Source organism: Schistocerca cancellata, chromosome 8, assembly GCF_023864275.1.
Source record: "Schistocerca cancellata isolate TAMUIC-IGC-003103 chromosome 8, iqSchCanc2.1, whole genome shotgun sequence".
In the NCBI taxonomy this organism is placed as follows: domain Eukaryota; kingdom Metazoa; phylum Arthropoda; class Insecta; order Orthoptera; family Acrididae; genus Schistocerca; species Schistocerca cancellata.
In genome coordinates this window covers 415,438,965-415,465,349 of record NC_064633.1, presented here as the reverse complement: position 1 = coordinate 415,465,349, position 26,385 = coordinate 415,438,965, and the positions used below count along the sequence as shown (strand labels likewise).

General features: G+C 40.2%; 1 protein-coding gene across 1 annotated transcript in view; it reads right to left on the bottom strand.

The window, feature by feature from the left end:
• Positions 1 to 26,385, bottom strand: part of LOC126095257 (poly(A) RNA polymerase gld-2 homolog A-like) — a 155,247-nt gene that overhangs the window by 17,773 nt on the left and 111,089 nt on the right. The window contains exons 9-10 of the mRNA XM_049910011.1: positions 25,501 to 25,678; positions 11,823 to 11,938 (exon numbers count right to left, since the gene is read on the bottom strand). Coding sequence (XP_049765968.1) covers positions 11,823 to 11,938; positions 25,501 to 25,678 — 294 coding nt within the window. The remainder of the gene's footprint in view (positions 1 to 11,822; positions 11,939 to 25,500; positions 25,679 to 26,385) is intronic.

The following is a 26,385-nucleotide window of genomic DNA, read 5'->3' as shown; positions in this document are numbered from 1 at the left end:
CATTAAATCTTTTAGGAAAGTTTGCATTCTGACCTATAACACTAAACCTCTCTATGATGTCAAACACAGTTCTTGTGGTATCTGCATTTACATCTCTGATTTGATTTCTTCTTCTTTCATTTCACCCTCTTTGGGGTACACTGGATCAATCATTTCTTTTTGCATTGTTCTTTTCTTCGGGCCCAGTATTTCTTCATGCTTTCTGATCTTCTTTTCCTCTCTCCTTCCGAGATGAAGGGTATGGACTTTTGTGTAGATTTGTCTTGGAACCTTATGTTTTCATCTTTAATAAGTAATTTAACTGTTCGATCAATAAGTCAATTTTCTGAAATCTTTAATTCGACTAGGTCTTTCTCAGTTTCTCTAAGGGGCTCCGGAAAGGCGCAAAATCATGAAAAGTTCAATTTTTACTTTTTTGCGTTTTCTGAATCTGCAGACTATTACCTTTTAATAGATATATAATTTATTCAATTCCGAAGACTACAACTATTTTTAAATTTTTTTTGAAATGTGTTCTACATGAGCGTGACCCACTGTGGCGCTGTTAAACTGCTGTCAAATGGTGTTATTATTAACGTCCGTGTTCATCAGGTACATTTTAGTGATGTGAGATAAAGTATGTGTTGTGGCTAACCTGTGATGGTTCAATATATATCGCTGGTGTGATTGTCGATTGTTTCATGTTTATTTACCCTATCGTTATCTCGAAAATATTCGTAATTAATTCTGTTTCTTGAGAGTCTGTTTTGTTGAAGTATAATAATGAGTAAAAGTAAAGTTATTATAAATACACAAAGTGTCGACGAAATGAAGAAGGCTGTTTGGGCTCTTTTTTTTCATACTTCTTCAACCGATGAAAATCCCCAACATAGCTTGTGCCCCAAAGAAGAAGACAGTTGGTATAAATATAACAAAGGATTGCTAACTGGTGAAGTGTACACTCATAAACATAGTCTGCCTCATGCAATAATAGAGGTGATAAAACCTATTTTCAGAGACTTAGCAGCACCTGAACTGTTGAAAAAGTGTATTCATGGAAAAACTCAAAACCCCAATGAAAGTGTAAATAGTGTTATATGGTCGAGAATCCCCAAGACTGTATTTGTTGGAATAGAAACACTTCACTTTGGTGTGTATGATGCTGTTGCGACTTTCAATGATGGCAACATTGTAAGGTGCAAGGTATTTAGAAATATGGGAATGAAGATAGGTTCTAACATGGTACGAGCGATGCTTGCTTTAGACAAGGAACGCCTTCGGGCTGCAGACAGGGCTGTAAAGAGTCTAGAAATACAAGCAAGAGTAAACAGGAGGAGGAACAAGAGGAAGCTGGAGGAGGAGTTTGCAGAGGATGAAGATAATCCATCCTATGGACCTGGAATGCACTAAAAAGTTAATCCAATCTTTGTCACTCGATTCCCAAAACTTTTATTTTCTCATACTAATTACATGTTTTCTAAGGATCTTCCAAACATATTTGTTTCAAACTTTCAGTAAATGTTACACAGTACCTTCTGCATAATTTAACACAGCCTTTTTCCAAAAAAACTGTATATTTTTGAATATATAAATAAAAAATTGCAAAAAAATGTTGTGAATTTTCATTACAATTGAAAAAAAATCATCTTTAATAACTGAACTAAAATTTTGTAAAATCCCTGTGTTAAGTTGTAGCCCATATTCCAATAAATAATCTGTAAAAAGTTCAACTTCCTACCTCAAATACTTTGTGAGGAAAGATTTAATTTATAAGCGTTATTTTAACATTGCAAGTATAGGGCTTCCGGAGCCCCTTAAACCAGTTGGGTTTCGTTTTACGGTTACGGAAAAAGTCAAAAATTTGATTAGTTAGTCTGTTGGAATTAGTTCTCAGAATATGACTATAAAAATTTATCCTCCTTTTTTCGCATAGTATCTGAAAGTTTTTCAATTTTCTTGTAGTGTGTTTCATTTTTGATGTATATAATCTTATTGTCTTGAAATTTTGGTCCTATGATGTTTCTCAAAATTTTTCTTTCCTTTAACTCAAGTTTCTGCGTTTGGCCTATGAAATTCATGTTTAGTGTTTCTGCTGCATACAGTACTTCTGGCTTAATCACTGTCTTGTAATGTATAATTTTGGACCCCCCATGAAAGGGATTTTTTGTTGTATGTAACTTTTGTTAGTTGGAAGGCCAAATCAAGTTTATTTTTTCTGGATTCCATTGCTTCGCTTTCCCCAGAATTCCAACTAATCCATTCTCCAAGTCATATGTGAATATCATTGCTTTCATCTTGTGTTCTCTGCTTTTTTTGCCACCTTCGTAGCTATCTTCTCCAAGACCACAATGAAGAGGAGAGGTAACAATGCACTGCCCTATCTCACACCACTTGTTTGCTGGAACAAATACGTTCTTCCATTTCCAACTTTCAGACAACCCAAGACTTCCACTGAACATCTCCTCCACTTTGCTTGTTGTCTCTTTTTTCAGTTCCCTCTGATTTGATTTGATTAATGCAGAGAGACAAAAACAATAGTAGTCTTAAGCTCACAGTTGTCCATAATGAAACTGAGCTTAGTGTGCGATTCCATTCCCTGTGATTCTAGTAAAGCCAACAGTACCCTTAAGAAGTAGTAGAGGACACACTACCTGTGTCTTATTAGAAGCAATTTCTTCATGCGGCCACCACCACCATTATCTTGAACAACTTCCAGACCCAAGCTGGGTCTGTCTGGAACATAAGCTTCACCATTTAGCCCTGTTTTCACCAACCATCTGTGATCACTCCAGTCCAGTCTTCACCTCATTTTTCAACACTCTTCTTCATATCCATCAGCCATCTATCCCTTGGTCTTCATCTTGGCTGTTTCCTTTGCATCTTCATTTCATTTATTTTCTTGGGAATACTCTTGTTTTCCATTATCTTTCAGTCCTTATACCATCTTAGACTTGACGTTTCTATCCTGCTCTGCACGAGTTCGTCTTTCATTACTTTTCCTACCCTTTCATTCCTCTTTCTCTCTCTCCTTGTTACTCCTGTCTAACTTCTTATGAACTTCATTTCACATGCCTGTCATCTGCTTGCAGCTCTTTCCTTCATTAGCCATGTGTCATATGTGTAGATCAGTATTACGAGAAGTAACTTGTATACATTACTTCTTTGCTCTTCCGTGGGAAGTCTTTGTTTCAAACTGGGCTGTTAACACTTTGCAGGGATGCTTCTGTCTGTCTGCAAAGGTTCACTCATCTCCTTCTCATTTCTGCCATTTTCCTCTATCACACTTCCCAAGTTACGTGACAATCTCCACCTTCTTCATTGTTCACCTCCAATCCTTGTTCTGCTAGCTGGCCTATCTTTCTTTCTAGATATAAGTAGGGTCTCACATTTGTTTACATTAAATTTTACCCCATACTGCCTCACAGCTTCTCCCTAAGCATCCAGTTGGTCCTAAATCTCCTATTCCCTGTTTCCCCAGATCATCAGGTCATCTGTTAATATCACTGCTTTCATCTTGTGTTCTCCAGCTTTTTTGCCACCTTAGTAACTATCTCCTCCAAGACCACAACGAAGAAGAGAGGTGACAATGCAGTGCCCACTCTCACACCACTTGTTTGCTGGAACAAATTCATTCTTCCATTTCCCACTTTCAGACAACCCAAGACTTCCACTGAACATCTCCTCCACTTTGCTTGTCGTCTCTCTTTTCAGTTTCTTCTTTTCTAGTGTTTCCCAGACCTTTCTTTCAAATGCCTTTTTTATATCAAGAAAGCTCATCACAAGGTTTTCCCCAAATCCACAGCGGCGCTCCTGAAGCTGACTCACTGCAAACATGAGATCTACAGTTGACTTTCCAGGTCTGAAGCCTTGCTGTTCTTCTCTCAATCTGTTCTTGACCCTTGTTAGGATTCTCCTCTCTGGGATCATTACATGCACCTCAGCATAGTGTGGTATGAGTACGACTTACCTTTAGATTCTGCAGTACTTCTTATTCCCTTTCTTGAATATAGGGACAATTAGTACCCTCTTCCAATCTTCTGAATTTTTCTCATTCCACACCATGCTTATCACACAATACAGTCACTGTTTCCCAACCTCCCCTGCTGTCTTCACCATTTTGACACTTACTTCACCCATACCTGGTGCCTTTCCTCCCTTCAACTTGTCCAGTGCGAGTTGGAATGGGTTGTTTGGGGGAATAGGACAAACAGCGAGATATTCGGCCTCATCGGATTAGGGAAGGATTGGGGAAGAAGTAAGCCGTGCCCTTTCAAAGGAACCATCCCGGCATTTGCCTGGAGCGATTTAGGAATCACGGAAAACCTAAATCAGGATGGCCGGACGCAGGCTTGAACCGCCGTCCTCCCAGTACAGTGTGCTAACCACTGCGCTACGTCGTCGCTCGGTTTGTCTAGTGCCATTTCCATTTCTTCCCATGACAAGTCCTCCCTCTCCCTCCCCCCCCCTTTCCCCCAGAGTATGCTTCTACCTCGTTTAGTCTACTATCCTCATCTCCAAGTCCATCCAGATTTAGCAAATGCTCAAAGTACTCCTTCCACACTATCTTCAGTGTCTCTTTGTTATTAACCTCTTTCCCATTTCTATTCATCATTGTTGCATCCTCTCTCTAACCTCTCCTCTTGACCATTCCGTATTGTACTTTCTTACTTCCTCTGCTCTCTTCCTCTGTCAAGTTCTTCCATTCTCCCATCCACTTTCTCCTCTCCTCGGCCACTGTCTTATTTGCCTCTTTCTTCTTTTTCTTATGCTCCTCTCTTGCTGCTAAAATGGGCCTTTCTCAGAACCATAAGCCTTGTTTTTCCTTCATCCTACCTCCTTGACTCTTTTATTCCATCATGGTGCCTCCTGCATGCAGGTACTGCAGCTTCTACCCTAGCACTTTTAAACTGTTCGCATTCCTCTTCTCCTGTTTTTGGTTCATTCTTTAGCAAACTTTCCCTTGTAACATCCTGGTATTCTTTCTTGACTTCCTTGTCCTTCAGGTCCCATATTCTAATTTTTCTTTCCTGATTCTTTGTCTTCTTCCACTACTCCATTATTCTCCTGCTTATCACCAGTAGGTGGCTGTCACTATCCAATACCTCACATGGAAGTACTTTTATATCCATTACAGTCCTCTTCTTTTTCTAATCACTGAGCACGTAATATATCAAAGATTTCTGCACTAGACTCTTGCTGTACAACATTACTTTGTGGCTCTCTTTCTTCTGAAACCAGGAGTTACCTACCACTAAACCATTTCTCTTTCAGAATTACAAAACTCTCTCTCCTCCTCCATTTCTACTTCCCCATCCTTCAGCACCCAGTACATTTTCACTCCCTACAATCGCATTCAAGTCTCCCATGACTATTATCCTTTGTCCATTCAACTGCTTTTGTAGTTCTTCCTCAAAGTAGTCCCCCTCTTAAGCTACACAGCCTACTTAAGGAGCATATACCTAAACCACCTCCACACCCCTTCCCTTTGTCATTATTATGATCTTCTTTTAGTTCATCTCTCACAATAACTCCCATTCCCTTCTGTCTTCCTTCTTCATTTTCACTTCAATTCAATCTATAACCTTTCCTCAGTTCCCTACTGCCTTCTCCTTTCCATTTGGTCTCCCCCATGCCTAAAATATCTAGCTTCCTCCTTTCCATCATATCCACTATTTCCTCTACCTTTCCTCTCAGTGTTCAAGCTTTACAGACCTGAATATTCTGTGCCTTTTGCCCTCCAGAACTTTGCACTAGGAGATTAGATGTGGGACAGTTTCATCATCCTCACCCCATAGTCTACACATAGAGGCTTCTTCCTCTATACCAATCACATGTAGATGGTTCTTAAATTTCCCACAGCCAGTCATGATTCCTACCATGAGTTTAATCTGTTTCCTGGTAAAGTTCAGGATTACAGAACTTCTTGAATTATGGCACTGGCATCACTAGCTTGCCATGGTTTTACGTTTTTTGGATCATAATCTAATATTCTAAGTTCTTCTTCCTGATCCAGCTACATTGTTTTGATTTTACCATTGCCTTAGTGATGGTCAAGGCAGGCTCCGGAACACTAAATCGGAGTTATTGTACCTGTCCTGGCCAGTCTAGCAGCTTGTTCATTGCCTTAATCCCTGAATAACCAGGTATCGAAAGTGACACACATTTTCATCAAAGGTGATCATCTGCAAGTTTCTCTGATGTATCAAGTTTCTACAGTGTCACCTCCCTGTACACAAGCATGTCATCTGTGAACAGCTTCAGAGCTACAGACCTTATACACCATGCAATATACGAGGGTTGGAACTTAAATAGTGGCAACTATTTATTCACAACCGATACAAAAGACATTCATGTTTGCACCTGTTATCGTCCTCCAAAAGAGTCACCAGCATTGTGTAGACCCCATTGCTAGCGATGTGGACAGTGTAGTATATCATTAGCAGAGCCTGTTCTGTTGACAGTGCGAATGGAGCGGTCTGCTGCCTGTCGAATCTCTGGAACAGTTCTGAAGCGAATGCCACAAAGTGGTTCCTTCATCTTCGGAATCAAGTCAAAGTCACAAGGGCTTAAGTCCGGGGAGTATGGTGGACGGTACAGTACTTCCAGTCTCATCGATCGAACAGAGCAGCCACAGCTTGAGCTGTATGTGAATGCACATGTTGTGGAAAATTATGGGTGGGTTGCACAGAAAGTGTAGCCACTTCTTTCACAAATCTGGTCGCAGGCGATGCTCCAAAAACGAATAGTAATACTGTGCATTGCCATGGAGGAATGTAATGCGTTAGGATTACACCATCACAGTCTTACATGAGAATCACCATAACTTTCACCATACTGGGGCTCTGACACATTTTCGACTATCGCGGTAACCCATAATGATACCATTTGTTGGATTGGTGTTTCAGTTTTGGCTAGTACGATGTGGCCCACGTCTCATCCAGTGTTACAATATGGCGTAAGAAAGTCTCTCCTTCACGCTCATAGCACTCCAAGTGCGTCTGAGCAGCGTCATAACGCATCCATTTCTGCATTTCTGTCAAGTCATGCAGAACCCATTGAGATGCAATTTTTCGCATGCCAAGGCATTCCTTCAGGATGCGAAGCACAGTCATATGCACTCATCCGGTTTCGTAGGCGAGCTCACGAATCATATGGTGTCAGTCACTGTCCACTAACACAGCAACAACGTGCACTACTTCTTCAGAGACGCTAGGATGACCTGCCTGATGCATGTCTGCCACAGTTTGCTGACCTTCACTGAAGGATTTTACCCAATGTGCCACTGTTCTGTATGGCAATAGCAATTCCCTGTGCACCTCTTGAAGACCTTGATGACACTGTCATGCTGTACGACCTCTGGCACATTCCATCTTGATCCAACTCTGCTGTTCCTATTTCGAAAACATAGTGACACCGTTATGTTAGACCGCTCACACACAAGTGACTGTTTCCCTCGAATATGCGCATGACGGTGACATGGGACAGGCGAGTCCATTTGCTCGAAGGTAAGGTAGGTATGTTAACAATGTGTGCTATCAATGATACTAGTAGATTCCATTGCATAGTGTCTCCACAGCAGTGATAACACTATAAGTTCCAACCTATGTATTTATGGCAGCCCTATCACTGTAATCAGAGTGACTTACTGACAGGAAGTCTTTGATACAATTTTATATCTGTTTGAATGTTCCCTATGTATTCATTAACTGAAATGGCTATCTCCACTTCAATGGGTGTAACTAAAACATCATAATATTCACAGAAGCACCATTCGAGATTCAGGATAAATGTATGACACAACAGACTGGTCTGCATTTATTTTTATCACCTTCATTCATGTCCCATCACCATATTATAAGCGTCTACACATTCTGCAGGAGAAACTGTAGAACACAATATAGCATAAACAAATGTGTCTGCATTCATACAAAACGGGTACAACTACCTCAGAGGTAGTATAGCATTACGTATGTCTAGTATTATACATGCCAGCATTGAACAAATGGAGAAGACACAATGTCTGCAAAGTTCTCAACAGAGGATGGTTTGAAGAGGCTCACAAGAATTTCAGATCCCTTGTACAACATAAAATCAATAACATATTCAATCAACTGCTATTACTGGGGAGATAAACATTTCCTACAGGAAATCAGGGTTTTTTTTTATTTTATGAACTATTTCTGTGAATGCAAAGGTCAAAAATAATGTTCACGTCCATTGTTCAACAAACCCAGATGCTTTATGGCAAGTTTTGTATGGTAGTGCAAAAGTTAATGTGTGATGCCTCATGACAGATAAAATTATTACACCGTTCCTGTATTGTTCAGGTGAATACAGGGTTCAACAATCATGAAAGAAGGTTGTATACATGGAAGAACCCTGGAGATACTATAAGGTTTCAGATAGATTATATAATGGTAAGACAGATTTAGGATCCAGGTTTTAAATTGTAAGACATTTCCAGGGGCAGATGTGGACTCTGACCACAATCTATTGGTTATGAACTGTAGATTAAAACTGAAGAAACTGCAAAAAGGTGGGAATTTAAGGAGATGGGACCTGGATAAACTGACTAAACCAGAGGTTGTACAGAGTTTCAGGGACAGCATAAGAGAACAATTGACAGGAATGGGGGAAAGACGTACAGTAGAAGAAGAATGGGTAGCTTTGAGGGATGAAATAGTGAGGACAGCAGAGGATCAAAGAGGTAAAAAGACGAGGGCTAGTAGAAATCCTTGGGTAACACAAGAAATATTGAATTTAATTGATGAAAAGAGAAAATATAAAAATGCAGTAACTGAAGCAGGCAAAAAGAAATACAAACGTCTCAAAAAATGAGATCGACAGGAAGTGCAAAATGGCTAAGCAGGGATGGCTAAAGGACAAATGTATGTAGAGGCTTATCTCACTAGGGGTAAGATAGATACTGCTTACAGGCAAATTAAAGAGACCTTTGGAGAAAAGAGAACCACTTGCATGAATATCAAGAGCTTTGGTGGAAACCCAGTTCTAAGCAAAGAAGGGAAAGCAGAAAGGTGGAAGGAGTATATAGAAGGTCTATACAGGGGTGATGTTCTTGAGGACAATATTATGGGAATGGAAGAGATGAAAATGAAATGGGGAGATATGATACTGCGTGAAGAGTTTGACAGAGCACTGAAAGACCTAAGTCGAAACAAGGCCCCAGGAGTAGACAACATTCCATTATAACTACTGACAGCCTTGGGAGAGCCAGTCCTGACAAAACTCTACCATCTGGTGAGCAAGATGTATGAGAGAGGCGAAATTCCCCCTGACTTCAAGAAGAATATAATAATTCCAATCCCAAAGAAAGCAGGTGTTGACAGATGTGAAAATTACCGAACTATCTGTTTAATAAGTCACAGCTGCAAAATACTAACGCGAATTCTTTACAGACGAATGGAAAATCTGGTAGAAGCCAACCTCGGGGAAGATCAGTTCGGATTCCATAGAAATATTGGAACACGTGAGGCAATACTGACCTTACGAATTATCTTAGAAGAAAGATTAAGGAAAGGCAAACCCACGTTTGTAGTGTTTGTAGATTTACAGAAAGATTTTGAGAATGTTGACTGGAATACTCTCTTTCAAATTCTGAAGGTGGCAGGGGTAAAATGCAGGGCACGAAAGGCTATTTACAATTTTTACAGAAAGCAGATTGCAGTTATAAGAGTCGAGGGACATGAAAAGGAAGCAGTGGTTGGGAAGGGAGTGAGACAGGGTTGTAGCCTCTCCCAGATGTTATTCAATCTGTATATTGAGTAAGCAGTAAAGGAAACAAAAGTACAGTTCGGAGTAGGTATTAAAATCCATGGAGAAGAAATAAAAACTTTGAGGTTCGCCGATGACATTGTAATTCTGTCAGAGACAGCAAAGGACTTGGAAGAGCAGCTGAACGGAATGGACAGTGTCTTGAAAGGAGGGTATAAGATGAACATCAACAAAAGCAAAACAAGGATAATGGAATGTAGTCGAATAATGTCTGGTGATGCTGAGGGAATTAGGTTAGGAAATGACACACTTAAAGTAGTAAAGGAGTTTTGCTATTTGGGGAGCAAAATAACTGATGATGGTCGAAGTAGAGAGGATATAAAATGTAGACTGGCAATGGCAAGGAAAGCGTTTCTGAAGAAGAGAAATATGCTAACATCGAGTATTGATTTAAGTGTCAGGAAGCCGTTTCTGAAAGTATTTTTATGGAGTGTAGCCATGTACGGAAGTGAAACATGGACAATAAATAGTTTGGACAAGAAGAGAATAGAAGCTTTCGAAATGTAGTGCTACAGAAGAATGCTGAAGATTAGATGGGTACATCACATAACTAATGAGGAGGTATTGAATGGAATTGGGGAGAAGAGGAGTTTGTGGCACAACTTGACTAGAAGAAGGGATCAGTTGGTAGGACATGTTCTGAGGCATCAAGGGATCACCAATTTAGCATTGGAGGGCAGCGTGTAGAGTAAAAATCGTAGATGGAGACCAAGAGATGAATACACTAAGCAGATTCAGAAGGATGTAGGCTGCAGTAGGTACTGGGAGGTGGAGAAGCTTGTACAGGATAGAGTAGCATCGAGAGCTGCATCAAACCAGTCTCACGGCTGAAGACGACGACGACGACGACGACGACGACGACGACAACAACAACAACAACAATTACAATGTAGCTGACACTAGTTGTAACTCATTAATTGTGTAGTCAAAGAAAGCCATGGTTATACATAGTTTCATGAAGTACACATACTTTCATTTTTCTAAACTAAGAGCTAACACTGTCTTCGTAGCACGCTGATATTCTGTCAAGAACTAAGTTGATATTATTGCTATTTTTACCACATATATCTTCCTCATAGATAACTGCATTATTTGCAAAATGCCTGAATTTGCAACTTACAGTATCAATTAAGCCATTTAAGTGTAATTAACAGCAAAAGTCTTATTACATTCCCCAGGGGCTGAGCACCTATTACTTCAGCATCTGCAGATGACACACTGTTCAGCATAAAGTCCCTCACCCTACTGCCGGGAAATGTTTGATCAACCTGCAAAACAGATTACATATACCATAGGGATCTTCTCTCTCTCTCTCTCCGCCCCCCTTCCCCCACCCATCACTTCCATGATTGATGTTTCCAGATCCCATGTTGATTTTCATGGAGATGATTACTATTTTGTTCCAATACTATCAACATTTGGACTCTTGACACACACGCAAGACACAGCATCACAAATAAAGCGAATGGGCAGGCTTGGATTTCAATTTTCAGGTTTTTTCCGAATGGTACACTATTTGTAGTAATTCGTCATGTGAGTCGGGAAAAATAAATTCAAAAAATATGAAAAAAAAAAAAAACAACCTTGGCAACCCATAGAAAAAAATATTCATTTCCTGGGAAAGAACATAGGAGTCAATGGAAATATGGTTTCCGATACAATGCAACAAGCACTGACAAGACCCACATATGCCATTCAAGTTACCCTCTTACTTGTTCAGATACAGCAAGTAATTTATGAAGCTATATATTTTCAATTATTTATGAAACTAGTATCAAAGGTACTCCATTATTAGTAAGGGCATTAATACCCAATACTTCAAAGTCTTCTGAAAGTACATCCCCAAACTGATTCACAAACTTTTTCCTGTTCTTTGAAAAGGCTACAAGGCTGAAGCAGTGGCAGCAGTAGAAAGGAAAAAAAAATTTTAATGCTATATTTTGGTTTTGTAGTTGGCATGGTGATGGCACAAGCTACAGTAACAATTTTAAGATGCAGTGGTAATGGGAGTAATAAAGCACTTGAGTAACAGGTATCAGTACTGAAATTACCTTCAATACATAAGTATTTCCACTGATGAGGATCATTCTTGTAAGACCGCACGTGACGGCATTCTTCTATGGGGATCTTTCCAGCAACTCTCACAGAAATAGCATACTGGCTGAAACTAAATTATTTTTTTGTAATCCACTGTTGTTTCACAAGAAGAAAAATAAAAATATACACATATCTTCATCAAAATAAGTCAACAACATAAGTAATTCTCCAAACCCTATATTAAATAAGAAATTAAATTAAATGGTAGTTATATAAAATGAACAGCAAACAAGAAGAATGCTTCGTGGAGTAAATGACATCAGCCTAGTTGACATCAGCTTGGTATGTCCACTTATATAGAGAGAGACAGACACCTAACACCTTCACCTTAGGTATTTTTTGGTTTATTAAAATTGGCTGCCTGTTTTTAATCCAGATAAACTGTCCAAAGGGGTTGATGATTAATCGAGCTGACATCTGTGTGGTGAATCATTCAAGTTGCAATAAGAAAAGAAAAATCTCAATTTCAAATTCATATTCATAATTTCTGAAACACACAGTTCACCATTTTAACAGGTCCTGTAACTTATTGTCTAGGTGAAAACAGATTACTAGTATTCGTAACGAGTCAAATAATATTTGAAGTGAAAAAGTTAGTTATCTCAACCTGTTCATGAGAATGAAGGAATACTTGCAGATAAAAACAGAACACACACATGAAAGTAACTATATGGGACTACATCATGTAGGACAAACAAATACAAAATTCACTGAATGTAAGCCAGCAAGTGTCATTGGTGATACTATCTTATTCACTGGATCGATACTGTTGTTCACTTTGTTGAAGGACTTAGTGATATTCAGTGCTCCTCCTTCCATTCAGTATAGCTTCAAACCACATCATTTGGTTAGCATGAATTATTCCCTGAGAGTACACAACAAATTCTTAGTATTTTACCATAAAGTTGATCACATCCACTACTCCATTATTTCATATATCCATCTTCTATTTTGGATGGAGACAACAGATGGTCAATATATGAGAATTAATGGTCACATCTCCAGCTGTGTGTTGAAATCTCTTAATACAAATGCAACTGGCTTCGATGACACACTGTACAGACATAAGGCCCCTCTACTGACGCAAGGTGGATACATAAACAACTTTCCATACTGCCATATCCCCTGTTATCACAGTATGCAAAGTTGGTTATAGGTCCATATTTGCCAATACGGGGACATGACAATGGTGCAGTGTCACCAGAACCAGCCACAATTGAGTAAAGAGATTTAAAAACAAGGCTGAAGGTGATACCCCTAATTGTTATACTATTCCATAAGTATTCATTAACATTGTTAATACACTTAAACAATTTCAGGGCTGAAGCAAGACCTTCAGAAAACTCCATATTTAAATAACTCGAAAATTATTCATATCAATCATTTGATCTATCTACATCCGATTTGAAAATTGTTACACTATCATTTGTAATTAAACTAGTCACTTTATGGCACGCTGTTCCAGCTCATGAGCTTCATGCTGAGCTGCAGAGCACTCCCTGCTCCACAGATCATTGTTGCTTGCTGTGGCCAATCAAACGGGCTGGTCACAACTTAAATGATCGCCAACATCATACTCTTAGCAGCTACGACATAGTGACTTACTACCTCGGGGCAATAGGAAGTTAGGAATGTTTTAAAATAAATTGCATAAGTTTATTGGGTATCTGAAATCAGATGTTTTTTCTTTGTATCATAACAAGAGCGATAATATCTGGCATGAAAGTGCTTGCAGCATTAATGAGCAAGACTGCCTTCAGTGTCTCGTCCAGAAGAAAAGATTGTTCCTTGGTTTGTATTCTTTTCATTGTTCAGAAAAGTGCTTACAAGAATACATAGAGCCAAACATGCACATGATCTGCGCAGAATCTCTGTGCAGCTTGAGAAATGTTTTTTGCTGTTATGAACAATACCACAGTGACAAATTAAATATTTGTTTTATTTCATTTTAGGGCACAAAAACAACTAAGGTCATAAGCGCCCTTGTCAGACCCTTAGAATGTAACAACTAGAAAGGAGTTAAAGCGACTCTGTGTTGAGCCCAGTTGATGGAAGGAAGAGCTAAGAACAAGAATTTTCTCTTGAAGAAAGGTCCACAAAATACGGCATAGAGACAACAAAGGTACCAAACTAAAGTTTAAATGTCCTTCACCATACTGCTATGAATTAAAATGTGGTCAACAGCACACACATTGTTCACTAAAATGGCTAATAATTCAGACGGCAAACATATATCAGAACATAAATGGTTAAAAAAAGGGCATTCAGTCAGGAAATGGCAAACAAAGATTGATGACAATGAGCACAAAGTGGTGGGGGATCACCACTTAACAAATGGTGATAGCTAAAACAACAGTGCCCAGTACGCAACCTAGCTAAAATGATCTTGCAGCAAGTGGTCCAAGAGGAGGTTGGCCAAGAGGAGGTCGGCCAAGCGGCTGAGAGAGGTTTAAGCCCCTGGAACTTGTTCGCATGAAGGAAGACCAGCTGTGATGCCAAAGTGACACCACCTGCTGACAGACAGTAATACGGAGATCAGAAGGAATGGATGAACTAGCGGCCCAATGTAGGAGAACTGCGGCCTCGGCAGCAGCCTCGTTTCCTGTCAGATCGATATGATGAAGAACACACACAGACATCACAGTGGCTCTCTCAAGAGTGAGCAGGTGGAAGCTTTCTTGAACCAGTTTCACTAAGGGATGGATTGTGTACAGCACACACAGCATCTGAAAGGCAACGAGAGAGTCAGAGCATGTGACAATTGATAAGCCTGTGTCACCAGATGTACTGCATGGCCTGATAAACGGCGAAGAGCTCTACTGTAAATGCTGAGCAGTGTTCTGGAAGTCGATACTGAAAATCCTCACTGTCAATCATGAAGGCACACCCAAAACCATAGTCAGTTCAAGAGCCTAGTGTATATAAAGGTAATATCGCTAAGTTCTGTGCGAAGGTCAAGAAACTTACAGCAACAGATCAAATCTCGAGTAGTTTCCTTAAGAAGCAAATGAAATCCAAGGTGAACACAGGTCACTGCAAGAAGCTAAGGTGGTAAAGGGTTCACATCCATTGAGAATGTGGCAGGTTGTGGGAAGTTAAGCTGACTCCAGGAAGTAACAGAGAAATGGGATGTGCCCCATACTGGTGGTCAAAGGAGTCATCGAAGAAGGAGGCAGAGGATGGGTGGCAGGATATGGCAGACAAATGGCATGCGTGTCCAGTGAGGGGAACATCAGGTCAGTGTGACAGTGGTAGTTTGGCAGCTTCTGCATAGACACTCTCAACCATGCTAGTGTAAAAGGCACCAGCGGCCAAACAGGATTCTCAATAATGCATTGTATTTAGAAAGCATAAACTGGATGGACATGCAGATGCATAAATGAAACACCCATATGTGAGTTTCAAATGAACAAGGGATTGGTACAAATGTAGTAGGGTGGTCCAATCTGCTCCCCATGAAGTACAGCTTAGGGCATGTATAGGACATTGAGGGACCAGATACAGTGGGCAGCCACATAAGACATGTGGGACAACCACGGAAGTTTTCTATCAAGCACGAGACCCAGGAATTTCATAGTTTCAGCGAACAGAAGAACAACAGGTCCAAGATGTAAAGACAGTGGAAGACAACCACTGCACTGCCAGAAACTCATACAAACAGTTTTGTCAGTGGGAAAGCGAAAGCCACTGTCGATGCTCCACAAGTAAAGATTATAGAGACATCACTGAAGACACCACTCAAGGAGACAAGTCCATAGAGAACTGCAATAGGTCACAAAATCATCAATGAAAAGGTAGCCAGAGATGCCCAGCAGGAGAAGTCCATAACAGGGTTAATGGCTATAGCAAAGAGGACAACACTTGGGACAGACCCTGACGCGCAACGAAGTGTCGAGGTCCGTTACATGGTTTGACATAGTAACAAGGTGGTGAACTACAGAACAGCCTGCTCAAAATCCATATTTTGCAGTGATTAGTAAACTGCGAGACTTTAGACACCATACCAGCTGGGCACGAATCATATGTCCCATCACCTTGCAAACGCAGCTGGTGAGTGAAATGGGGTGGTAGCTAGAAGGAAGGCGTTTGTCCTTACCGATCCAAAGTATGGCTATGACAGTGGCTTCACACCAGCATCTGGGAAACATGCCAGTTGCCCAGATGCGATTCTACACATCAAGTAAGAAGTGCTTGCCTGCAAGAGAAAGGGGCTGCAACATCTGAATGTGAATATCGTCCAGCCCTGGGGTGAAAGATCAGGATGAAGTGAGAGTGTCATATTGCTCCCATAGTAATGGTAGCATTGTAGCATTCACAATTTGGAGAGGAAAAATGTATCACACCAGATCCTTCTCAACTCATTTCCGATGGAGGAAGCCAGAGCGATAGTGGAAGGAGCTCGAAAGCAAAATAGTGGCCTAAGATGCTGGTAACAGCGATGGGGTCCACAATGACATCATCTGCAACAGAAATATGGGAATGAACCTTGGTCCCAGAGAGTCATCAGAGATTGGCCCACATGACAGAAGAGAGAGTGGAACTGTTAAAAGGAACTAGTAAATAAAATCCAGTTAGCTTTTTAGCTATCGTGAACAATGCGAGGACAGTGAGCATGCAACTGTTTATAACGAATAGAGTTTGCAAGAGTAGGATGACAGTAAAAAATGCGGAGAGCATGTCTCTGCATGCAAATTGCATCGTGGCATGCCTCAGTCCACCAAGGGACCGGGAAATGGTGCAGTAAAGGTGAAGTTTGAGGAATGGAACATTCTGCAGTGGTAAGTATAATGTTTGTAAGGTTCTACCTGGTGATCACAGCTGGGGAAATGTTGTTCACCGAAGGTTGCCAGTTGAGCTTAGAAAGCTGGCAATTTATTTTACACATAGGTGCGGTAAGAGTCAGCAAATGGTGAGCACACTGGAAATAGTTGCTCGAGTATGTGTCAGTGGGAACAGACCACTCAAGATGACACACACGCTGGGCAGTGCAGAACAGGAGGCCCAAATGGGAATAGGTGTGCATGGAGTCTGAAAAGAATGTGGGTGCTCAAGTGTTACGGGAGATGAGGTTAACTTGACTGAGAAGGTCAGCCAAGAGGGCATCACTCCGACAGGTTCTGGAAAAGCCCCAAAGGAGATAGTGTGCATTAAAGTCACCAAGCAGCAAAAAGGGGTGAGGGAGTTGCCCAATAAGCTGGAGGAAGTCTGCCATGGTGACACTCCATGATGGAGGGATGTGGACAGTACAAAGAGAAAAGGTGAAGTGAGTACTGAAAATGTGGACTGCAACAGCATGCAGCCATGAGTTCAGTGAGATGGTTTGGCTATGATCATCATCCCAGATCAATAATGCGATTCCCCCATGAGATGGAATGCCGTCCTTGGGGAAGGGGGGCTAGGGTCAAAGCAGACCAGAAAGAAATGCGAGCAGTCTAAGCAGTTGCGAGGATGCAATTTTGTTTCCTGGAGGCAGGAAACAAGTGGAAGCTGTGATTCCAAGAGAAGCCGTAACTCTTCCTTGTTGGATCTAATGCCACAAACATTCCATTGGAGAAGAGTCATGGCGGGGGAAGAGAAGTAGGAAAAAAATAAAGGGTTGTCATCTCAGCAGGTGCCGAGTTCCAGCCTTCGAAAACTCACTTTGACAGAGTGCAGAGGCTCGAGGTTCCTGTTCCATAAGATCTACAGAGGCATCACAATTCTCACTGGGTTAGCAGACAGATTCCAGGGCAGAAAAATGGTTAGCGATGCAGGGCAGAAAAACGGAGGTCAGCAAGGTGAGAGTATCATGCACTGACACTGTGTAAGAGGATCTCTGAGTCGGTGAAGAAGACCGTTTGCCTTTGATCAATTTCTTGGAGCCTTCGTGGTTGGCAGATGAAGACTCAGATGCTTGTTGGCTGGAGGGACACAATAAGTCTTCGCGGGAATATTCCTTTTGACCTTTCCAGTCTGCTGGTTGTATAGCAAGCTATTCCACTGCTGGAGATGAAGATTTGGTGGCTTACTGTACAGCTGGAGGAGGAGGAGGAGGAGGAGGAGGAGGAGGATACAAGGATGCTACTGTGACACTTGGTAATTATAAAATCTTGGTGTTGAATTTGAGGTCACAAGTCTACGTGGCCACATCCTCCTTGGAGCAAGGAGTAGCAAGAATGCTACCGTAAGTGCCAGGTGATAAAACTTAGGGCTTTTGACTAGCCAACAACTTGCGAGTGACAGGGTCAGGCACTTTTTCCTTCACCCAGATCACCTGGATGGCCTGCTCATCAAGATATATGGGACATTCTTGGGATGATGCTGCATTGTTGCCTTTGCAATTGATACAGCGGAGAGAAGGTGGCGGGCAATTGCCCTCATGAACATCCCTACCACAAATAACACATGTGGCCATGTTTGACAGGACATTCGAGTGTCATTGTAATGCTGACACTGGTTGCAGCGCATTAGGTTTGGAATGTATGGTCAGACCTTGATGACTTCGGAGCCTGCTTTGATCTTTGATGGAAGCATACTCTACCAAACACAAGAAAAAGGGTGTGTGTGGGCACTAAGGTTGCATCAACCTTTTTCATTACTCGATGGACATCAATGACGGCCTGATCAGAGAGATAAGTTTGGATTTCTTCCTTGGTCAGACCATCAAGCAACCTAGTGTAAATAACAACACGCAAAGAATTCAGTGTTCAATGGGGCTTGAAACGAAGTTGATAGCCATGGTGGAACGAAGCTGCAAACAGTTGTTAGGTTTGAGAATCACAATTGGCCTCCAAATGCAAAGTGCCATTACATAAACAAGAACAGAATTTCACAGGGCCAGAAATTATATCAACACCTTTTTGAATAATAAAAGGATTAACTGTAGCAGAGGACTGACCACCTCCAGTACGTGATACCACGAGGAACCAAGGTGCTGCTGGGAGAGTCTTGGAATCTTCAGCCTCATTCTGTTTATGTTTAGTAGATGTAGACTGAGATGGTGACTGGCTCACTGCAGGAAAATCCCCAATTATTTCCAGCATCTCTGATGGTGTGCTCCTTCCAACTTCCCCCCACCCCCTCCCCAGAGAGGGCTCACTCCCCTTAGGTGATTATTCACATCTCACGTCACACCAACTGGGAACGTAACAGCTCAGGCAATCACTACTCCCTGGACCTGGCCTACACCAGGGGTACGTGCAAACCCTACCTGCCAATCCGGGGCTGGGAATTACGCATTACCCAGTCACCTGCTACACATCGGATACAGTCGGCCTTCAGGAGCACACGGAGAGGAAAGAGTATCAAAGAGAAACCTCAAATGCCAAAGCCGAGGAAGGATAGGAGACAGACAATGAAACAAGGAAGAAAGGAATAAAGGAATAAAGAAAAAACAGGGGAGGCACTGTTTTGATGTCATGCTACTAAAACTACAGAACACATTCTCAAAACATCCTAGACATGCTCCCCAAGGGAGGGGATAAAAAAATAGCAGGAGGATAGACCTGCAGCACGGAAAGGAAAAGGTGCTGCAAAGGCACTGTCACCAAGCACGAACTCACCAAAGATTGGTGAGCCCCCTGGAGGAAAAAATCAAGTATGTTGTAGAATCTGTCTTTCAGCAAAGTTGAATTTTACAAATCAATAACTTCCAACTGGAGTGACAATAACAAATCATGTGGTGAAACTGAGAATTGCATGCCGAACAATTCCATTTCCTTTTCAAAAATAACAAGCTCTCAGAATCTTGTTTCAAAAGATGTAAAGATGTGATGTACTGCTTCATCTTGGCATGATGATCACTGAAACTGTACCTTCAGGTTGATTTAAGGAAGCCAAAATATTTAAGAATGTTAAAATTCCAGCACTCATCTGCCTTCCAAACAAACTTAACTTCTCCATGAACCTCTGATTATCTTTTTTCCTGAGCCGTGTCTCTAAATTTGACGAGACATTGCTTGCTTCAAAAAGTAGACCCCTTCAACTGCCTATAGTTCCCTTGGAGACAAACACTCCGCACCTGCTACCATGGGTCATTTTACGAGAGGTCCCACAGAAAACTGCTTGCTTCTCGTTGCTACAATGTGAGCGACTTTGTAGCTTGCTCGAACTGCAGCTTCAATTCTGTTTTCTTCACTGTCACTCACCTGGAAGGTACAAACACATTACAGCACGAGTACTATGCTGCATATTTCTATAACTTCTGTCCTAAGAACTGTTTTTTAAACTTACATCTCCTGGTATTTCCTTATTATGCCTGGCTACTAGTTCTTCGTGTGCTTTGCCTTCTATTCACTCATACTGCAAGCCGTGAAGAGATGTATAATTGTGCTGTATGTTTTACTAAATACTTTACGATGTACAAGATGCTGCAGGGATCCCTCTCTCAATAATAGAAATGTATCCTTCAATTGATGCACAGGACTTCTGCGACTGACCATAGCTGCTACTGAACATGGGTTATTGCATCAGTTGCGGCTTAGTGCAGCCAGGGGGTAGTGTGTTTGCTTTCCCCCACCACACAGGCTCCAAGTTTCTGCAGCGAGCACTCAATCTCCCTGGGGTACTGTTGGAACAGACTGCTTTATAGGATCATTAGGTACCTCACACCTACTTCTTTATATTATTGTTTTTTTTTTTTACCAAAAATTTCACAGTTGAGAAAATTCGCTTAAAATAGACCACACTCACTTGCATACAAAAAAGAAATTATTATTAGATAAGCTGGCCTCTTATGTACCATCTGCTTAATGGAAAAAGTTTAAAAAGTGAAAAACTGTGTTATGGCAGAAGGGAAAAATTACTGTTGTTGGGAAAAGTTGTTCCATATGAATCAGACACCAGTACATGCGGAATTGAAAGAGTTAACTATCAGGAGGGGAATTGGAAGACTTTTTGTAATACTGAACACTGGCCAAGAAAACCTCAGTATTTATGATTTGCTGGTGGATCCTTACTGCCTGGTGCAGACTCTATTACAAAAGCATATCCAGTGATAATAGTAAGTCTCAGAAGATGACATACTGTGGGAGGAGTGTCAGGAAGGAGGAAATTCCAGTAGGCTTACAAATGAAGATAATATACCATGAATTAAAATACTGATACTGCAGAGAGAGTAAGCAGAAAACAATGTGAAAAAAAATATGTAGGCAAACAATAAATGTCATAAGTTTAGAATAAGAACAAAGTTAACTGCTTTTGGGAGATACTTATATCAATAAAGCAGTTTGTAATTTTGGTTGGTCAGATTAAGTTAAAAATCAATTTTTCCCAATAAAACTCTTAAAAAAAGAAAAAGGAGGTGGTGTGTAGTGTCATATTCAGGGTTGTCTTTTAGCTCTGGTAAATACTGTAGTTAAGGCAGGTTCAAACATGTGATAAAAACTCTGAGATAACAAAATTTATTTAGAGTTTGAGACCACTGGCATAAAGAAATAATACTCTTAAAAATGTCAGTATTATGGTCATGCAGCCAAATATCACATTAGAGAAGAAATAACCTATGCACATTCTGGCGGAATACATACTAAAAGGCCTGGACAAAGGGAAAACAAAGCCCAGTATGAGTAGCATGCACTAAAAGAGGAAACCAAGCAATCCAAAACAGTGCTTACGTCTGATACATCAAATTTTTGCCAATTGACTTTTTCCATGTGAAGATTATGAATAAAAAATTAATAATAATAATAATAAGTGTCACCCATTGAGATAATCCACCTTATGTGTGAAATAAATAATTTTCCACCAAGGGAAAACTGGATGTGCAGAGGGCACACAAGCTTCTGTCAAAAATTACAAGTAATAAACACATCTCAGGCACTTTAACTGAACAGAGGACAGTCCTACTAAATAAAAACCATAAAAATATCATGATTCCAAATATGATGCATTACAACTGGAAGTGTGCTGTATTTCCCAAAAATGATACCATGATCAATGGTCTGGAAGAAGGTTCCAAGTATCAAGATAATGATTCATCAATCTTAAAGTCAGAGTGACATTATGCCAACACAGCCAGGCAATGACAGTCACGTAATGATAAGGGTACTGAAGGCAAGGTTACAGCATGTCCCGGAAAAATAAATCACAACGGAACAGTTGAGAAGAATACAGACAAAAAGCACTCATTTGGACTACCAAGGAGGTACAGTGTCTGGTTGTATGTCAAACCACATCACAGATTTTCTGAAAATTTGAGCAGTGTGTTAAGTCTCAATCTGTCTCACCAGATTGGAAGACACATCAAACATCTTTCAGTATTTGACATTGTCAACTGTTTTCAGTTAAAATGTGTATCAAACAAAATATTACTTTGCGAAACATGGAAGAACAAGAACTCACTGGTTTCTCTTACTACTTGTACCATTGTAATACTTCAGAGTGCTTTGCTACAAATTACTGTTATTGTCTGTTTAACTTCCAAATTCCAAATGTATTAGATGAGGTGCCGGAACACGTCTGTGCACTTTGCCCGGATATGGCAGCATAATAATTATTAGTGCCTGTATTTCTGCTCTAACACTACTGTTGACGTCCAATGCAGTAAAACTATTGCTCCATTGATGTGTGGCCAGGTGAGTAAGTGTCAAGCTACAAATCCATAGGTCTAGAGCTCAATCTTGAATCAGACCCAGGAGTTTTTTTTGTCATTTATTGATTGTTTCACCACTGGTAATATCTGTCACTGTGAAAAAATTCTAAGTTGCACTGTGATTTCAGTTCAACTAGACAGAGCAGTTACTCTGGCAGATGCAAACACTCACATTGCTGCACACTGGAGATCATTGTAACATAGGGCACGCAAACATGAGTTTTCCGTAGAGATGTTTTTGACAGACAGAGTTAGCACACTAAGCTCTTATCTGAATATTTCACTATTCTATGTGTATCACTGCTCTTCGTCTGCTTTCCAACTATCCAGTTATCTAAAGCAAAGAGTTTATTGTATTTCTTTTGGCTTAAAGCAAGCCTACCTACTGTGGATCTACATTACAAATGTTCTTAAATTATTTTATTACATCACATAAAGTACTTCAGAACAAATGCTATCTATTCATCCAATAAGGAGACCACATGGTGATCAGACTTTTGTTATCTTTTATATTTATTGTATGTGAAGTTCAGAACGCGAATATCAATCTCGAACAGCAATTTGATGCAACTCTCAAACTTCTTGAGAAAACTGATTTTGAAGTTTTCCAAGCATCTTTAATTTGTCAAAGCTACAATAACTTTTCAATGGGCCACACAGCTCTGCAGTATGATGCTCATCTGCCACATGAGCAGTTCATATTCGATTCCTGGCCGAAGCAACTTCAACAAAGTAGAATGTTTTACAGGGGTTTTCATGAAGTTGAAAAAATTAACTTTTTTTAATTCAAACAATCTTTGACAAAAGATCTGTAATCAATAATTTATATTTTAAATGAAAACTGAAATTGAGTGTGCGATATGTTATCAGAAATACACAGACATGCACTTTTCATTAAAAAAAATTGCAATTATATCTAAGTTAATTAGCATATATTTGATGAATTTGATATTTAAATGACTTGTGTATTCAAAATGAATAACCAAAAATGAAAAAGATAATGACCAAAACAAGACTCAAACCAGCAATCCAGTGATTATCAGCCTCAAGCACTACCTATTCTTTTTTATCTTTTTATATTTTACACTTCAGAAAATTGCTTGTAGAACATGCACCTCTGTTTATACATTAGCGTCAGCCGGGAATCGAATCTGAGCTGCCCATGTGGAGAAGTGCATTCTACCACTGAGCCACTTGGCCCATTGAAAAATCATCCTGGCTTTGGCAAATTAATGATGCTTGGAAAACCTCACAGCTTAGGTTTTCGAGAATTTTTGAGTGTTACACTGATCTGCTTTGGTTGATTTATATTTGAATTCTGAACTTCATGTAATACAAACTACAAAAATCTGATTGTCGTGTAGTCTCCTTGTGAACAGAAACATTGAATTTCAGGAAGAACCAAATCCTCATTGATAACAGATTAGTGTCGAGACATTAGAGAGAGAAAAGTGTGGTCTTAATCGTGCTGAGTGCCACTATCATACGGGAGGGGGGGGGGGTTAGCATCATTACAGACCTCACAAAGAGTGCTTGAGCTGCTTGACCATATCAGTTGACTGCAAAATGTCCATTCACTCTGTTTAGCCACTTTATAGGCACTGCTCTTTCGGGTGTGTGAACTAACACTGTGGAGTGGCCACAATAGACAACATCTTCACTAATTTTCCACTGGTGAGTGCACAGAAGGAAAGGACAGTGGCAAAAACTCTACTATAGTGAGAAGAAGGGTCCCTAAGCCTTCGTTCAGCAGAGACAAGTCCTACATTAGGGTGAGATGTTCTGGAGCTTAACCCAATTGGTTGCCTCTAGTATAGATCCACAGAGCATAATGTCCATCAAAATCAGGAGGAAGAAGTGAAATGAATGACATAGTGAAAGAAAATTATAAACTGCCAACAGTTATTTCTTGATGAACACATTCTGAAAGCATATGCTTGCAATTCACTACTACCATACAGTTACCAGCAGTGGAACACATTCTGATACACAAATGTTTAAAAACTCTGTAATAAGTAAGAAACTTGTTAAAAGGTATGCATAATTATTAAATACAATCAATTCATGTTCGGCCCTAAACACAGAAGTCCCTTTCCCTTCATGCAGCCCCTCAACTGCAATATCATAGCACCTGAAAACACAACATACGCCAGTTCAGCAGTAACGAGTGTCATAGCCATTTGAAGACAGGAGACAGAAGGATGGAGAATGGAATCTGAGAAAGGGGGAGAAGATAATGTGGGAGAAAAGAGAGCAATACAACATGGGAACATAGAGAAGAGAGGAAGAGAACACTTTATGAAAGTATGAACAAATATCAAAGAAGGGCAAGAGGCAAACAACCAAGAACTGGAGGGTGGCACTGGCTGGCACACGCCGCATAAGGGGGAAAGGGCGGGGGGGGGGGGGGGGGGGGGAGAGTGCAGAAAGGCTCAGAAGGGAAGATCCGGGGCAAAGAATGCAGTTAGATCCACACCAGTAAATGCCCCCCCCCCCAAAAAAAAATCATATTTCTCAAAGAATAAAAGTTCCATGTAACAAGAGCTTAAAGTATCTAATTAATTAACAAGTACGTGTTAATACATTAAATGTTTGCTTTAAGTAAGCAAGCCAGAAAAAGTTTATAAGGGGTTTGGAATAATGCTAAAGTTTGTTGATAGTTGCTAAATGCTTTCACTCTCAATACTGGATGAATAAAGTCCAAACATTTTTGCACCAGCAGTTACGTTGCCTAGAAACCAACACAGAGTTTGTGATTGTAATACTTGCCTTATTGTGTTAAACCTTTAATATTACATTGTACTTCTTAATGAGCACATTATGTCATCATTTTGAAGTTTTAAATTTGGTTAATAATCAGTTAAAATATTGAACATCTAATTTTCGTTAAATCTAAAATCGGTCAGACGGGAATCTGGTACTGTGTCTGGGTACTGTGCCCAGATTCCGGGATAATAGTTTAGTAATATGCATATGTTACCAATACATCTAAAGGAATGATCGGGCATAGTTGCTTTTTTTGACCATTACATAGGCAAGATATTTAGACTGCTTATACATACTCAAACTCCACATAGTAGCGCAGAAACTCAACAAACAGTTCACCCAGTGTTTGAACATTATCTGAATGAAAAGGCCGCAATTCTTCATGAATGTTGATTCTATGTATATCGGAATGCGGACTGAATTTTCCTTGATATATTTCATGAAGGCAAGGTAACACTGAGGGAGCAACTCCACCTATAACAAAATGAAAATGATTCTTTGAAGTAATACAAACTAAAATATTTAATGCTAAATTAGTAAAACATGAATTGTATGAGAGATGTTAATTAGATTCTTATCCTGAGAAACATTACTTAGTATTTGAGAAATGAATTTTTCTTAGTTTCAGTGTAGTCTCCTTGTGCATAAATAAATTTAGTCTAATGACTTTCCAACTTTTTAATACCATTAGTAAACTATGGCACATAAAAAAAGTATCTTCCTCAGCTTCAACTTCTTCATTTCATGTTTATCTTTGTTCACCCTGCTACCATGTGGGTGTCTTTCAAAGCATAGGACCTGCAGTCTTGTAACAAACACTACATAAATACAGTTGCACCCCATAATACATGCATTTGTTATACATGTTTTCCCAAATATAAATAATTTTAGTTTTAAGCCCAGTGCTGCAAACTTAACAGTATGCGGAAGCAATAATGTGTTAGCACACCTCAACGCAAACCTTCTATCATGTTTGCCGAGACATGAATCATCAGTTCAGGTCTGTGGAGCTGTGAAGTTGCACTTGACAAGGTATGTATTTAAATTGTAGGGTTACAGGAAAGAAACAGTGTCTGCCGAGGGAAGGAAGCATGTATGCAAGTCACATTCATTAGAAACAAAGACAGAACCTCGGTTCGCTATATGAAAAGGGAGTGTATTGTTGACATACAGGGCGTTTT